The sequence below is a fragment of the Verticillium alfalfae genome, genomic scaffold (assembly GCF_000150825.1).
Source record: "Verticillium alfalfae VaMs.102 supercont1.14 genomic scaffold, whole genome shotgun sequence".
NCBI lineage: Eukaryota > Fungi > Ascomycota > Sordariomycetes > Glomerellales > Plectosphaerellaceae > Verticillium > Verticillium alfalfae.
The window spans coordinates 803,052-818,582 of record NW_003315025.1 but is presented as its reverse complement, the minus strand read 5'-3'; the positions used below and the strand labels follow the sequence as shown (position 1 = coordinate 818,582).

Genomic DNA, 15,531 nt, shown 5'->3' with positions numbered 1-15,531 from the left:
CCAAGACACATCCCATCCACAAAACTCCACACATTCCCAAATCCCTCACAGCCCCCACCGCCCCATTCGCTTCCCCAGCTTAGGCACCCTCCCCTTCCCTTGTCCCACTTAGGCCCCCTCGAACGGACATTACTCTTCATCGGCGAGGTGCCAGAGTGGTTAATGGGTATGACTCGAACCGTTTCCCGGTCCCCTTATTACAAGGGCGCTGGGCACCTTATCATATGGCTTCGGCCGCGCAGGTTCGAATCCTGCCCTCGTCGTGTGCCGTACGTGAGCGCTCCGTGAGCGCCTGACATTTTGTTTTTGCGTCCCTCGTCCCGTTGCCCGTGCAGCCTTTCTGCTCGACTGTCATTCTCCCAAGCAGTGACGTGCATGAGCTGGGAAATTGTCTCCTTCGACGGGCCTGGGGAGCGCGCTACCCAGCCTTGACAGATCTTTGAAAACAGTAGCATCACAGAACCGATCTGGACACAGTACAAGTCATAATTCGTATACACCTCTACAGTACGGTGATTGAGATACCTTCCCCGAACCTAGCGTGCCAGAAAACCCAAGAACAGCGCCGCAACGTAATATCCACATCCAATATTCAACATTTCACGTCCGTTCTCTGCCAGACCGAGTAATTTTAGGACGTCCAAGACCGTCTTCTGTAATCCCTTCACAAGACCTCCATTTGTCTTGTCTGGACACCTATGCGGAGGCCGTTTCGAAATCAGGAACATTTCATGTCAGAGTAGCAAGCATGGCTCTCATCAAACCGGGGGACGGCCCTGTCGAAGAGAAAGCATCAGTAACTGTCGTGTCTCGGTCGTCCCCGATTTTCGAGAAGAGAGGAAAAAAGCACGCCGCACCTAGAGGTACTTCTTCGGGATGCTGATGGCCATCCTACCTTTCTTGTCCTTCTCGATCCTCGCCGGCCGGTGCCCGTGCTCGACCTTTTCAACCTTCTCTTCGAACAGCACGAGGGCGCCATCGGGCATGCGCTCGGCGCGCACAATCTCGCGGTCGCGGTCGTGGCGGTGCTCGTGACGCTTCGAGATGCGGGTGTCGCGCATCTCGGCCTCGAGAGCTTTGATCTCGGCACGAATCTCGCGGTGAGAGCGGGACTGTGAGCGATGGCGCGTTGCGAGAGCCATGGGGCCGACCGGAATCTCGGATGACATTTCACGGTGCTCGTGGTAGAGGGGAGCACCCGAATCAGTGTAGGCGGAAGAGTAAACTGAGCGACTGGGCGAGACGTCGCGGATGACGGTGCGATCGTAAACAACTTCCGCTGGGGGCGGCGGTGGAGGCGGCGCCTCGTAGTAGACAGGCGCTGGGGGCGGAGGAGCCGGTGCAACGACGGGCACGGGGAGCGGAGGGACCACGACAGGGGCAGGTGGTGGAACTGGTGTTGTGGCGACTGGTACAGGTGTAGCGACGGGAGCTGGCGCTGGTGGGGGTGGGGGTGCGACGACGACGGGTGCCGGAGGAGGTGGAGGAGGAGCGATGGTGAAAACCTCCTCGCGACGTTCCTCAAGAAGTTCCAGCTCACCTGCTGAAAGTTAGCGTCGTTCGTAGTGTCATAATGACGCTCTGCATACCCTTCTTGAACTCTTCGCTGAGCTTGAGCAGCTCATCGATATTGTCCTGGCCGAGAGCCTTGAGTACAATAACAGTGTTGCCCTGAATGGTCAGCAAAGGAGCAAAATCGCGATCAGCAAGGAGAACCTACCTCTTCAATGAAAGGATATCCCAGCTCAATCAGTGCCCTCTTGGACACCAGTCGGGCGGGAATTCTCGTCTTGCCCTTTTTCGGGTACTCACTGCGGACGGCTGTGCCGCCACTGTCGCTCGACGTGCGGCTGCTGGTGCTGCTCGAGCGTGAACTGCCGCGGTGCGAGTATGTCTTGGTGGTTCTCGACTCGCGGCTGCGGTCGCGACGCCGCCGCGAGGACTTGTCATGGATAATCTCTCGTTCGCGCACACGCTCCGGCATGGTACGGAATTCTTCGTCGCCGTAGTAGCCAGGTTCGGCAACTGAAATGTCATCGTAGGGTGCTGGTCGGGCAGGGCCGAGTTGGCGGGTGCGAGGCAGAGGGATTGGCTGGTAAGGGGGCGCTCGGAACTCCTCACGCTCGCGTTCCCGTCGGAAATCTTCGCGACGAGTCATCTGGCCATACTCTTCACGGGGCTCTCGGTCGAGGAAATGCAGCGGGCGGCGGTCGAAGGTGTCTAGGGATGATTGACGGCGGACCATTGTGGGCCGGCGGGGAGGCGAAGGGCTCGCGTATCGTTCCCTCTCACGGTCAATGTAGACACGGCGCTCCACATCCCGCTCATCCCGGCGCGGGGGAAGATGGTCGTCGTCGCCGTAGTAGCGACGGTCTTGGACAAAATCACGATCGTCATCAAAGCCTCGGCCAGGAGGGGGGCGAGCAGGTGGGTAGCGGTCGTATCGCTCGTCAGAATGTTCGCGAGGGCGGCGAGGGGGAGGCACCTGAGAGTAGGCATCGTCACGATCGTCAAATCGAGGAGGCGGTCGGTCTTCGAAGCGGCTAGGGGGAGGTGGCCGATCATCAAAGCGATCCCGCTCTCGCTCATAGGCGAAGCGATCGCGATCCCAGCGGTTGGCCATGGTTGGAAGTTTCGAATCTGCAGGAACGGGTATCAAAGCGGTGATGGAAACAGATCAACAAAGTCTCCAGGAAGGACTCGGTTCTGATGATCGACAAATTGATGCAACAAAAAAGGAGTTGCTGTCGATGTTGGTCTGCAAACCAGACGGAGGTCAGATGACAGTCGATGTCGAGTACTGGAAAGACGGGATCGCTGCGATATGTGTGTGTGTGGTGGCAGCCGAGAGACGTATGACGCAAATGTCGGGGCGGACCAAGTGGGAAGTTGGATCCGATGTTGTGGCGGAAAGTGGAAACGACGCCTGGAACACAGAGAGAACCAGAGCCGTGAGATGTGATTTGACGGCGGCGGCAGAGGGCCAAAGATGGATGGCGACTGGCTGATTTGGGGGGGGGTGTGGAATGGCGGTGCCGGGTGATATCACAGGTTGTTGGGTGGTCTGTCGTTGCGACCGTGACCCCTCTCAGGTGACGTTGGCCTGTGATGGAGGGGGCTGTGGTTGGCGCGTTCGCTTCTGGGTTGCTGTGGACGAGATTCTGTCTCTGGCGACAAGAGACAGCAGTATTAAAAGGCAAAGGAGGACCTGTCCATACCATGGAAATGGAGGGGGCTGGTCAGATGATCTGTGCAGGTGGGGGAGAGAGATGATTTTGTATTTGCGAGAAGCCCAAGGCGAGGGGATGAGATGAGATGGTTCCAGGCCCCAGGATACGATGTCGACAAACCTCTGGATTGACGAGACTTGGCCTAGCTAGTCGACCATGGAGGGGAAACCGGCTTTGATGACGACGATTGAGGTTAGAGGTGGGGGATCTTGGACGCGCAGCAGGGGGGGCATAAGTGTTAGTGCTGCTGTCAATGCTCCAACCCAGACACTGCGGGCTGTTGAGGAAATCCCTAACAGATTGCCCAGCGAGTCATGCCACGGGCGGCGACGTGCGAGCCGGCAGACAAGGTCCTCCCTGCTTGAGTCCATCACGACCCTCATTATACCTTTTCAAATTACAACCCTTCATCCCAGCGGCTGTCGTTCTTTTTCCCCATCTCGTCCATGACAGCCGCCAGGGTCTAGCCTTTTCTGCCTTTCACCACCAACCCAACATGCCCAAAGTCGCCTCTCGGGCAGCAGTGTCTTCTTTGCCCCTGGATGCTCCATCCGGGAGATCGCCCCCATGCCCTGGTACAGTGCTGATTGACTGACCATCTGGTGCGGCGTGTGGTATGTTCTGGGCGGCTCCGACATGTGGTATCGTGTATGTGGCATTTCGGGGTCTTTTGGAGGGTCGGCATCAGAGCTTGTTGAGCGTACCATGTATGCAGCGCCAGTAGACCAGCGCGCAACATGTCACCAACACAAGTCCCGGGGCCATCCCGTCGCTGGCGCGCAGCCCGTCGCCGGCACCAACCCTGCCCTTTGTCTTGACCGCCTGCAACAATGACGTCGGGCACCGATTCTCTGCCTTGCGCTGCCCCTCCAGGCGCGGCTCGGCCCCTGTCGTGTCTCAGCGGTCGACGCCATACTACCATGTACCACTTGTCCTCGTCGTCCACTTTGTCCAGCCCACCGTAAGGCGGCGGAGGTCCACTTGGGCGACGCACAGACCCGGACATCTTTCCTGCCCAATAGATGCCTTAATGGTTGCTGACCTGGGAACCGAAGATGAAGTAGGTAGGTATGGGCGGCCGTGGTTCGCAGAGAGCGCCCTTCGTTGCTTGCGTGCGCGGTTTATTCCCAATGGCGGCGATGGCCCGGCGTCTGCAGGCACCATTGGAATTGGCATTTGATGTCGTACTTGTCGGACGTTGGGAATGAGATCAGAAGCCAGTGCCGAGCGAGGCAATGCGTCTGACGACTCCGCATTGCACGTGGAAGAATTGATCGACCATCCCTGGCTGCTGCTTGGACGCTGGGTTGCCTGACTGCCCAAACATCGTTCCGAGACGCCGAACGAACGTTCCATTGTTGATTTGGCTCTAGTGGTCCTCCGACATGAAGCCTTTGGAGACTGCTGATCATGCGAAGAGGATTGGACGACAGAATGAACGAACAGAGTGATGGCTTGCGGTGTGCTTGTCTGTCTTGCCGTCCATTTAGTGTGTCCGCGGCAGGACGTACCTTCCATGTGCATCGTGGTATCTAGGCGCCTTAGGTAGGTGTTACCTTACAGGTACCTAAGGTACCGAGACCAAGTATCGTAGCTCTGCCCACCTCGCTGCCCGATCCAACGGACTGGTCATCTGGCAGTGGCTGCCTCAGTGATTGCCTCTCGCTCCGTCAATTCCACAAGCTTCAGGGGAAAGTGCTCTCGGGGGATTCTCTAGTTACTGGATCCTTCTGTCGGTACCTTACAGCAAGCAACCAGGCTTTCCTTCCTTCCTTCCCCACTTGCATCTCCACAGGTTGGCCTGCACCAACAAATTTGGGTCGCAGCCATGGTCGAATCGATGTCGGGACAATATGTAGCGACGACTGTTCAGAATTACAATTATTGACGTGCAGTTCCTTTCATCATACGTTGCAGGCCTCGAGTGGTCATTACAGGCCCAGATGCACATACCCGTCTACAGCGTGCTGGGTTGACGCACTCTGGCTCCACGGCGCTCGGAGTCCCGGGCCGCTCTTGGCAGTGCTTCAGAGAGAGCCACGATCAAGGCCCTTGTGTCAACTTCTGAACACGAGCACTCGTCACTCGACCTCGAGATCATCGACACACGTCGCATTGGCGCACTCGCCACCGATGTATCGCTAGCCTCCAATCGATGCCATGGTCTCCGACGGCATTTTCACCGAGGATCCCGCAGAGGAGCAACTCCTCGCCACGACCATCTACCCTATCCTCGCCGTCGTTCTCTCGAGCGCCTACATCTACCTGCTACTCGCCGTACCCCGCGATGAAGACCCGACACGTCGCTTCGTTCCTTGGGCGAGACATGGCGTTCTCGCCTTCGCGCTGTACGTGCTCCTCTCGATGAACCCCTCAGCCGCTCCTCGCACCAGCTAACCCGGCGATTGCAGCGCCAATGTCTTCCTCGCGATAAGCACCCTGACGCTTTCCCACCTTGCCGCGACGACCCCCGACATCCACGGCCCTGCCACAGCCTCCCTGGCCGAGATCCTCATGCGCCTCCGCGATGTCGGCGAAATGGCGAAAAACCTCGGCACAGCCCTCCTGTCCGTCGCCCTGCTGTTCTACGCCGGGGCGCTGCTGGCAGCCGTCAACTACGTTTGGCAGGAACCCTTCACGCACGGCAAGGTTTTTGATCTTGTGCGATTCCTGTCCGCTGGGCTGTGTGCATTCGCCGTGCTCCGGTTCGGATTCATCCAGGCGGCGAGGGCCAACGGCAATTCGTTCGATGCGGGCACCAAGGCTGAGGGCGCGGACGGCGACGTTGCGCAGACGGCCACGAGGTGGCAGATTGGGTATGACCTCATCAGCTCCATGCAGGCCATGGTGCTCTGTAGCACTGGTGTGTTCACGTGGAGGAGGACGAAGGAATCGGCCGGGCTCGACAGGGTAAGTTGTCTCGTCGTATTTAGGGAGTGAATACTAACTGTCTAGCTTGCCCTGTACTGTCTCGTGGCGTCGTTTCTCGTCCTGATCAGGAGCACGTGGAATATGTTCTTTGCTTTCGCATACGAGATCGATCCCGTGGCTCCTGGGCCCTTCTCGGCAAATATGGATGTCTTGATAGACGTCGGCTTTCCCTCTGCAGCAGCGCTCGTTCTTGGATTTGTGGCCTCTTTGAAAAAGGATGGACTCCGATCTAGCGGAGACTGGGGTTATGAAGGTGTTGCTGGTGAGGAGGCGGAGGAGATGAACCGGCTCAGTCCCGACATTAGATCTCCAGCATAGATGCATCCTCCGTTGCAGCCGAACTCTTATGGGGATGTAATGCCAGGACCCAAATCATGAGAATGCACTGTGCAAAACGACGAGAACTTGGAAAGTGGGTTCTATCTGGATGTCAATAATGGGATGTCAGTAATGGGGTGTCAATAGTGATAATATTTTGCCAAGACGTCAAAAATACGCATTTGAGAACGCAAGAGAGCCAGGTTTGGGATTGTCAATGGCGCCAAGTAAGTACAAGATGCTCCATCTCGTTTCATCCCAGGCGCTGATCAGCCACACTGGAGATGTACCTTGTAGTAAGTAGGCAAGGAAACGTGCCGAGTGTAGCCTGCGTAACTGTGAACCTGTCTGACAGACAAAGACTCGAAGCAGCACGGCGCTCACTCTGGTCCCTCAATCAGATTCTTGTGCCGCGTCTCGTTCATTCAGTTTTTGATAGGCCAGTTCCTCCACCTTGCATGGGACACGTGATACTTCGTTGTTGCCATCACAAGACTCCCGCAGCCCGGAGCCTGGTCATCCATCTCTGGGGACTTGGCCCAACACTTATGGCATGACACTGGGCCCTGTTCATTTTCGTCGTCATCGAAAACATTCTAGAGCTATGGATAATGAAGATGCAATGAGCATTTCCATATTGCCCCCGACTAGGCTTGAGGCTGGAGTGCGGGGGTGCGGGCGCCCAGCAACCGAAACAAGATGCCAGGTTGGTCCCACCACACAACTATTCGCATCAAAAGCTAAGTTCAATGATAGCAGACACAGGGCTATCTGTGGTATATCAGCCCATGAATGAACCACTTCTTGAGTACGTAACCTTGTATTTAGTCTTGCATCAAGGCGTTGTGGGCTTCCACTAGTAAGATGCACAGCATCATTCTGATCCATGGACTGCAAGGTCATCCAGTTAAGACATGGGCCGGCGAAATGAACCCAGTGAGTACCTTGACGGCAAACCGATACAGGGGAGGGGAGTTCGTCGCAATCAACTAGCCAGGGGGGCAGTCAGTCTGCATCACCGATCAAACGGTTCCTTTCACGCAAGAAGACCACTGAGCGACATTCGGCCGTCAGTGGTGATGAGCGGACATCCCAACCCTTCTGGCCCAGCGGCTTCCTCTCAAATGACTGTTCAGAAGCCCGCATTTTGGTCTTCGGCTATAAAACATCCATTGCAGATTTGCGTCTTTCAGGAGCTGTGAATCGTAACAGCATCTTCAAACACGGTGAGCATCTTCTCCATGAGCTGCAGCGCAAGAGGCCACTAGGCCGGCCAGTGATCTTTGTAACTCACTCTCTCGGCAGAATCCTGCTCAAAGAGGTATGTATTCACCTCAAGAATCCCAATCTTCGAGCCATGAACTGATTTCTAACCATCTTCCAAGACGTTGGGATTGTGTTCTAGCTCGGCATATCCCGCGGCCACCGAAGTTGTCGACAATATAGCGGGTAAAGTGTTCATGGGTTTGCCACGCCATGGCAGTTTAGTTGCACATGTCGGCGAGAATTTTCGGAAATTGGCCAGCTTCGCCCTGATGGGAACTAATGCGCTGATTCTTGACAGCTTGTCGCTGAAGAATTTGATTTGGAACGATGCCAGCACGTGTTTTCAGCGCTCTGGCTTAAGCACAGTTTCCGTGGTAAGACTTTTCGGGATAGATTGCCCCTTAAAATACCGAAGAGGCTTTGGCAATTTAGGATGTCTAAGGTGGCTGATTACAGATTGTCAGCTTATGCGGCAAATCAAAAGCCTTTCGCGAGGATTGATTGAAATCAGATCAGATGAAAGTGTAACAAACTCTGCAGATGACGCCTCTTCTGCGCTTGCAGGCGCCGGTTCATTCGACAGCACTACAGGAGACAGTCGAGTGGTACAACTTATCCACGAAAGTGTTGCTGAAATCTTCCTGAGCGGTGGTGCGAACAAGTTCTTCGGAAAGGACATGTACTATGACTTTTCTGAACAAGGTCACATCGTTGTTTTATGTGCCTGCCTTGATTATCTTCGGATATCTGAGCTCGACAGCTTTGTTGAAGCAAGAGGTAAATGCAGAGCGAAACAATCCGGTCGCGCGGAACGTCTCGCAAGTTTCATCAGCTTTGGATCCTCGGCTTCGTCCAATTCGCAAAATGGTTGTACCGCGGGTTACACCGCTGATGAATCAGAAGAACGCAAGACATACGGACCTATACGTACTCCTCATAGTCGCAGAATCTTTGACTATCACAGCCTGTTAGAACAGTCAGACTCGCCAGAATCAACGTCAAGGGGAGCCCCCATGGAATTGGTCGAAGGCCACGAAGCAAGTGGCCATGGGCTTCTTGAAACGAATCGGTCATGGGAACTACTCCATGCCCAATCGGACAGAAATGTTCACGGAAGCAAAGGTTCGGAAGTTGATTCTTTGAAGTCTCAAGCCTTGGAAGCATATCCTGCACTAGCATCTCACGTTTTGAACCATGCACATTCGCACGCTCAGCTAGCACGTAGATGTCGAGGATACGCGGGAGAGCTATACGAGATGGTATACTCATCTGTAGAGGATGTTACTATATATCGTTGGGGAACTCTGGCAAACGACGACGATATAGTAAGGAAATGTATATGTGAAACGAGCTAATAAGCAGAAACGGAAGCGAAATGAAGAAACCTTTCGAGCTCGTCTCAGGGGCCTATGACTGCTGCAGCGTACATGCAAGGGGTATGAACACACTTCCAACCTACTGAGTATTAGACTTCAAGTCTTTTCTTACCACTTCTTTAATCATTTCCTGTAGATACGGCCTATCGAAGACCTCTTCAATTTATTTGTTTGCCAGTGCTTGCTTTGGGCCAGAGTGACGAGGTCTTCCACGCGTGATTCGCAGCGCTTTAGAATTTAGGTAGGGGGACGGAATACGTCTGTATTCTTGCCCTCCGCGATCCATATGTATACGCTCTCGCAGCCCTCAGTCCCTGGCTGACCCCACTATGCCGTGGTTCCACGGGGTTCTCCTAACAAGATGCTTCACATGAGTTGAGTTGAAAGAAAGACGGCAAGGGTTGTGTTCCCGATTTTGCTGATGCCCTGTATTAAATCCATGCCGTCATCTCCAGTCTATTCGTAGACGCCTCCAAGGATTTAATATTGTCGCCTGATTCTTATGCGACTTTGCTGGTCCAGCTAAATCCACCAGAGTCTCAGCCCATTTTCTGGTAGAAAGCGATTATGGAACGGTACCAGAGATGAAATTGCAGGGGATGATTGTGACTTGAACTGGTGGTACGCAAGTCTGTCCTCAGTAGATGCGCATGCATGATCCACGGACCGATCATGAATCATCGCGACCCGAGTAGAGCCGCAGAAGAAAGTAGTGAGACATGCCCAGTGCAAACTCCCTTGGCTCCTACTAAGATTTTGAACAGCCAGCCACCATGTCTTGCGACAGAACAACGGCCAAGAAACTCTAACGCTGGATTTTGTAGGTGTAAGCCACTTACTTGACGCAATGACTACTGCGTGCAGCTTTGGCACGAAAAAGGCCTACGCATGTTCATTGGCGCCGAGCCGCTATGCTCCGGAAGTGGACTCGGCCACCTGAAGCTCTAAGCTCCAAACTCCAAGCTCCAAGCTCCAAGCTCTTAGCGGGCTTCGCCTGGCGTCAACGAGTGTCATGGCCGACCAATGATGAGGTCAGAGCTTGGCCAACGTCAGCTCGGCGTCGGCAGTCATACACCCACGACGAGCGGGCCATCATCAATGAACACGCAGAACAGGATAAATTGACTATTACCCAACACACAAGCTCTTTACTTTCTTGAAGGGGAGTATGTGTTTCACACTAATAAGGAGCAGCAAGCCCCAGCCTGTGACAACCTGTGCAGTACCCAGGTAGTCCAGACGTCGGTCAATCGTACACGCCAGGTACTAGATGATGGCACTTACACGCATCGCCTCCATCATTGCTACAGCCTTGACTGGCTTAACCATCATTCCAGCCCTCGTGTTTACTTTGCTATCGTTTCGTCTGAAAAATTTTCAAAAAAGAACCAACGAAGCCATGGGTATTCTTTCTACGAGCGGCTCTTGTCACGTATTCACTGTACGGCCGACTAATCGAAACCACGGGCTCTTGTGCTGACCTTCTCGCAGGTGGACAATCCTATACACCGCAGCTCGCGGCTACGAGATTGAGCATCTCGACAACAGGGACCCCGACACAGATTGGCGACGGAACATATATCTTACAGCACCTATCCTCGCGCAGATATCGACATGGATGCTCCTGATCGCTCAGTCATTACTCATTTGCGCTATTTGGGAACTCCTCTTCGCCATCCAGATCCCTCAGGCGGGTGGCCACACTAGCCATCCCCGTTTCGCAAGGCTCGTCGTGTATTGCTTTACCGCGCTCCTCATTATTTTGGCCATCGCGCAGTTTGGGCTTGCTGTCGATGCCGACAGGTCCGTGTATGATGACGCGACTTCGAGCCCGTTTGTCGTTCCAACTCAGGGCCAGGGCGGCAGCAACCGCATCGCAGCTAACCGCATGCTGGTCGCAATCGCCGCGCTGCTTCTCGTCAGTACCGTGGGCTTGGTGATAGTCAGCGCGTTTGCATGCGCTCGTCGTGGCAGAGGGAAGTACCTCCGAAGAGTCAGTTTCCTCGTCTCCCTGACTTCATGTGGCAACAGTCGCTAACGCCTGACGCAGTCCCCCGTATTCGCCTTGATTGGCGGTATCCTATTGTCGATCGTTCTCTCCTGGGACATTGCTAGAGCTGCACTCTGGGTGCTGCTAGACAAGGACATGACTTCTCGGTCGTTCCCTGTCTGGGAGCCCATTTTGACAGCTGTCATTCGATGGATTATGCTTGGTATACTCATCATGCTATGTAATCTGGCGAAAGAGAGAGACAGCGAGTCTTGGGCAGTAAGGAAGGGCCCCAAGGGAGAGATGATCTTGGCACCAGCACTGCCGGAGTGTGCACGAGCCGAGAGCTGGGCGGGAAGCTCTGAGTCCGGCAGACGATCTATGTAATGGTGCAAGACGAAAGACTTAACGACTTGACGATCATGTTCAGAACGATTCCAGGCACAACATGCATAACGGCACACTGGGCGTATTCTGAGGCGTTCGGGATTCACAACTGAGTAGGGATCGCAGAGATATGATAGTAATACCGAGTTCTATATCTATGTCGGGTATATGTCTCTGTTGCAGCCATTTCTTTACGACCTCCCCCAGACGCCAGATGACTCCCTCCCAGAAGTGATCGTCTTCTTCAGCGTACCGACCTCGTCATTCTTTACTTGGTCCTCCTCAGGTGCTACAAACTCGGCTGGGGCAACATAATCTTCATTTTCCCATGTCTTGGACACGTATCTATACTGGTCAATAGATAACTTTGATGCCTCCGGGCTCGGACTTACTTGGTGTGGCTACCCCTCGCAGCCAGCTCGCCCTTCTTGTTGAAGAACTTCACGGTCGTATACGCCAGAGTGCGGCCCATTTTGTCGCAGACGGCTTGCCCAGTCATGCGATCGCCAACGACACCGCCAGGGGCGATGTATGTGACGTTCAAATCCGTTGAGACACCTGTTGCGAAACGACCGGTGCTTGCCACGGCAAGCGAGCCTCCCAGGTCGACAAGAGATGCAAGGGTCCCACCATGTATGGTTTTGAGGCGGTTCTATGCTGTGAGCACGGGCGAAGAATCGAGAAAACCCCCGGGTGTTCCTTACAGTGTGTTGCTTCTGAATGTCGAGCTCGAAGTCGACGGTTCCATTAGTCGCATTGGTGACTCGAAACTAGGCAGCTGTTAATCGATGACAACGATCTTACTCAGTGTGAGGAGTTACGGACGTGTTCGCCAAGCAATCTGGGACGATCAGTATTTGAAATATCAAGCAACCTTTGGAGAGGGTCATATACCTCGGCTCAAGGCCTGAGTCCTTGGTGAAAGAGTTCATAACCTGCGCTCTTGTCAGGAACATCGTCAATTAGACAGACATAAGCTAGCATCTGTCGGACATACGGATCGCACGAAGCGCAGAGGCGTCAGACGTGGCGGCATGGTGCCGTGATATGTTGCATGAAACCCTAAGCAGGAGACGAGAGCAATTGATCTTCTTAAAAACGCAGAGATGATGTGCAATGTCAGCAAAATGCTCTGCTCCTACTCCTTACTCCAGATGAACTTCGTGAGGGCGACGTCAGAGCCCCGACAAGGGCCGCGATAAGCTGGATAACGGTCGGCATGTCTGACCTCGGCACTTCGCGTCACGTGAGCACATCAATGGCTCATTAGGCTGCAGCAGAATAACCAATAAGAACGCATCCATCGATAAGGCAGGGTCTCTCGATAAGCGTCGTGAGCTCAAGCTTCGATGATGATTTCCAGACCACCATGACAAGTCTTGTAGGACGGACTTACTGTCCAACAATCCAAGCGCAGCTGTCCACGGCAAGTGCGCCGGCCAAGCTATCATAACGAAGAATCCAGGCATTGCAATATCACCTTATGATTGCTCGACTTTCTACACCACAGCAAACCTAGTTTCCCCCACGATCGAGACGAGGAACGCGAATTCCACGTGCATGAGCACACCGCGAGGTGCCATCGAATACAACATCAATCGCTTAGCGGGAATAGACACAGTACAGACCGCCCTTCGCGCGGATCCTGGCAATCATGTCGGCCGGCTTGACGAAGTCGCTCCAGCTGGCCGACTACCTGGAGAAGCTGCCCGGTACAACGTTTAGAAAGCTGTACCTGAACCCCTCCACGGCATTATGCATCTCAAGACGCATGTTGTCGCCACTGGGTAGGACACCAAGGCCTCTGACCACCGACTATGTGCTGACGTTCTCTCAGCCAAGACATTTGTGACAATGCTCCTATACCTTCCCGGACCGATACCAATAGCAGACCTCGAGGCGCGCGTGAAGCCCGAGTACAAGAGGTACGCGCACCGTCGAGGATTGTTTGTTGCACCGCTGACCCAAGCAGAGCCAAAGATCATGCTCTCGCACAACTCCGAAGTCTACACATGTTACAGATGTCTGTTCCAACACAAGGCGCTCCGCAAATGATACAGCTCACGGCCAACTTTTCGAAGTCCTACCGCGAGGCCCTCGAAGGCAACGGAGCACCAGGCTCCTTCGGCGTGATCTCTCCGCACCCGCGCTCACCCGAAATCACGATTGAGTCGATCGAGAAACACGCACGCCAGAAATGGGACGCCATTTTACACTACATTGTCAACAGCGTGACGCCCGGCTTCGTCGACAGCGGCGGTCCTAAGAACTCCGTCAAGGAGCTTCTCCTCGCGGGCCAGCTCGTCAAGCGCCAAGGCGGCAGCACCACAATCACGCAGGCTGGCTTCACATTTTTGCTGCAAGAAGAAAACGCGCAGGTCTGGACGCTGCTGTTGTTGTGGCTCGACGCGACCGACCAGCAAACGGCCAAGCATACGGATATGCTCTCTTTCCTGTTCCAGCTCTCGATCCTTGAGCTCGACGAGGTCTACGACACCGAAGCCCTCAGCAAAGAGCGCCAAGACATGCTTCCGAGCCTCATGGACTTTGGCCTAGTCTACATACCCTCCCACAAACCCTTCCAGTACTTTGTCACGCCCCAAGCACGCGCCCTCACTAACGTATCGACGGCGACGCGCACCCTGACCGATGGTATGAACGCCCTGTCTCAATCCCAGGGCGGACCAGGCGACCAGACGAACGGCATCATCGTCGAGACCAATTACCGAGTCTACGCGTACACAACGTCGCAGCTGCAGATCGCCGTTCTCTCCCTCTTCTGCCACCTCTCCGTCAAGTTCCCAGGCATGGTCTCGGGTCGTCTGACTCGCCAGTCCGTCCGCCAGGCCATCGACTTTGGCATCACAGCCGACCAGATCATCTCCTACCTCGCCGCCCACGCCCACGAGCAGATGCACAGGCAGGCCGCCGCCGACGGCAAGCCCGTCCTCCCGCCCACCGTCGTCGACCAGATCCGCCTCTGGCAACTCGAGAACGAGCGCATGAAGACGACGTCTGGCTTCCTCTTCCGCGACTTTGACGACGATGCCGAGTACAGGGATATCGCGCGGTTCGCCGACGAGATTGGCGTGCTGGCGTGGCGGAACGATCGGAAGCGCATGTTCTTCGCGAGCAAGCATGAGCAGATCCGCGATTATCTCAAGCTGCGGAAGAAGGCGTAGAACACCGACCAGCTGGACAGGATGGATCAGATGAAGGGGGTCGTCCCGGGCGCGGACGAGGTCGAGCGGCGGCGATGGATGGGAGAATAACCCGACGCTTGAAGTTGCGTCGTCTTGTTTATGTGTAGTAGACGAATGTCAGGAAAGACAAGGGAATACAGCGGGGGTTCACGAGCCGGAGTTGGGATTCGCATGGCCTGCGGGCCGGAAGGCGTTTTGGCACGATACATGGCGACGAGATACCTTTGAACGAACTCTTCATTAGCTGGGCGTCATTTCTTGTGTTGTTCCTTTGGTGCTACTGATACAGTTGTCTATCCATCCGTTCTCCTAGGCCAAGGTTCCACATCCAGTGGCTGCTCGCTCCCGATCCGACTGAACATGAGCAGCGACGTCCTCCGAGCCAAAGCAACAATCCCGACCAATACCAACAACATCCAAACACAAGTACAGTAGGTAGACAATCCCTTCGTCAACAGTGCTTAGCTTTTCAAAGCCCATATTTGTTACCTCTCATCCTGTCAGACATTGTTCGGTTTCTTGCTGACAACGGGCCTCTTCAAGTTGCTGCTGAGTGCCTTTCCATCCGTGTGCTCGCTGACGCTCCTGCGGGCCAGGAAACGAGCGACGACGCCGTCACAACGAGGAGGAGCAGAGCCATCCATTGTCTCGCCCGGAGGAAGCAGTTTGACGCATTTGATCTTGCGCGCGTACGACAGCTGCCAGGCTCGCAGGCTCTCACGGGCCTCGGGCGTGGTGCAGAGCTCCTCAAGGCGGCGGAACACGGAGATGGCGATGGGTTCGTCGTCGACGTAGGTGCGGCCTGTGGCGACAGAGTGGATGCTGCTCTG

The 15,531-nt window shown here is 54.9% G+C and overlaps 6 protein-coding genes and 1 non-coding gene across 7 annotated transcripts; 5 read left to right on the top strand and 2 right to left on the bottom strand.

Annotated features, from left to right (window-relative positions):
- Positions 1–141: 141 nt before the first annotated feature.
- Positions 142–263, top strand: VDBG_15196. The gene has a single exon. It is a non-coding gene; the product is annotated as a tRNA-Ser (tRNA).
- A 594-nt stretch (positions 264–857) lies between these two features.
- On the bottom strand, positions 858–2,623 carry VDBG_09227 (conserved hypothetical protein; the record flags this gene model as incomplete). Its single annotated transcript, XM_003000686.1, has 3 exons — positions 858–1,540; positions 1,590–1,671; positions 1,721–2,623. The coding sequence occupies 3 exons, from the start codon at positions 2,621–2,623 to the stop codon at positions 858–860; spliced, it is 1,668 nt and encodes a 555-aa protein (XP_003000732.1).
- A 2,767-nt stretch (positions 2,624–5,390) lies between these two features.
- Positions 5,391–6,479, top strand: VDBG_09226 (predicted protein; the record flags this gene model as incomplete). Its single annotated transcript, XM_003000685.1, has 3 exons — positions 5,391–5,578; positions 5,642–6,140; positions 6,186–6,479. 3 exons carry the CDS (start codon positions 5,391–5,393, stop codon positions 6,477–6,479), a joined length of 981 nt encoding a protein of 326 aa, XP_003000731.1.
- A 914-nt stretch (positions 6,480–7,393) lies between these two features.
- VDBG_09225 (predicted protein) lies at positions 7,394–8,390 on the top strand (the record flags this gene model as incomplete). Its single annotated transcript, XM_003000684.1, has 4 exons — positions 7,394–7,415; positions 7,658–7,800; positions 7,865–8,119; positions 8,286–8,390. The coding sequence occupies 4 exons, from the start codon at positions 7,394–7,396 to the stop codon at positions 8,388–8,390; spliced, it is 525 nt and encodes a 174-aa protein (XP_003000730.1).
- A 1,903-nt stretch (positions 8,391–10,293) lies between these two features.
- VDBG_09224 (hypothetical protein) lies at positions 10,294–10,764 on the top strand (the record flags this gene model as incomplete). Its single annotated transcript, XM_003000683.1, has 2 exons — positions 10,294–10,562; positions 10,613–10,764. Coding segments are annotated over 2 exons (405 nt in total), but the record flags the coding sequence as incomplete, so codon positions are not given.
- On the bottom strand, positions 10,761–11,970 carry VDBG_09223 (predicted protein; the record flags this gene model as incomplete). Its single annotated transcript, XM_003000682.1, has 2 exons — positions 10,761–11,136; positions 11,891–11,970. The coding sequence occupies 2 exons, from the start codon at positions 11,968–11,970 to the stop codon at positions 10,761–10,763; spliced, it is 456 nt and encodes a 151-aa protein (XP_003000728.1).
- Positions 11,971–13,152: 1,182 nt separating this feature from the next.
- VDBG_09222 (RNA polymerase II transcription factor B subunit 2) lies at positions 13,153–14,680 on the top strand (the record flags this gene model as incomplete). Its single annotated transcript, XM_003000681.1, has 3 exons — positions 13,153–13,285; positions 13,336–13,423; positions 13,471–14,680. The coding sequence occupies 3 exons, from the start codon at positions 13,153–13,155 to the stop codon at positions 14,678–14,680; spliced, it is 1,431 nt and encodes a 476-aa protein (XP_003000727.1).
- Between the last annotated feature and the right edge of the window lie 851 nt (positions 14,681–15,531).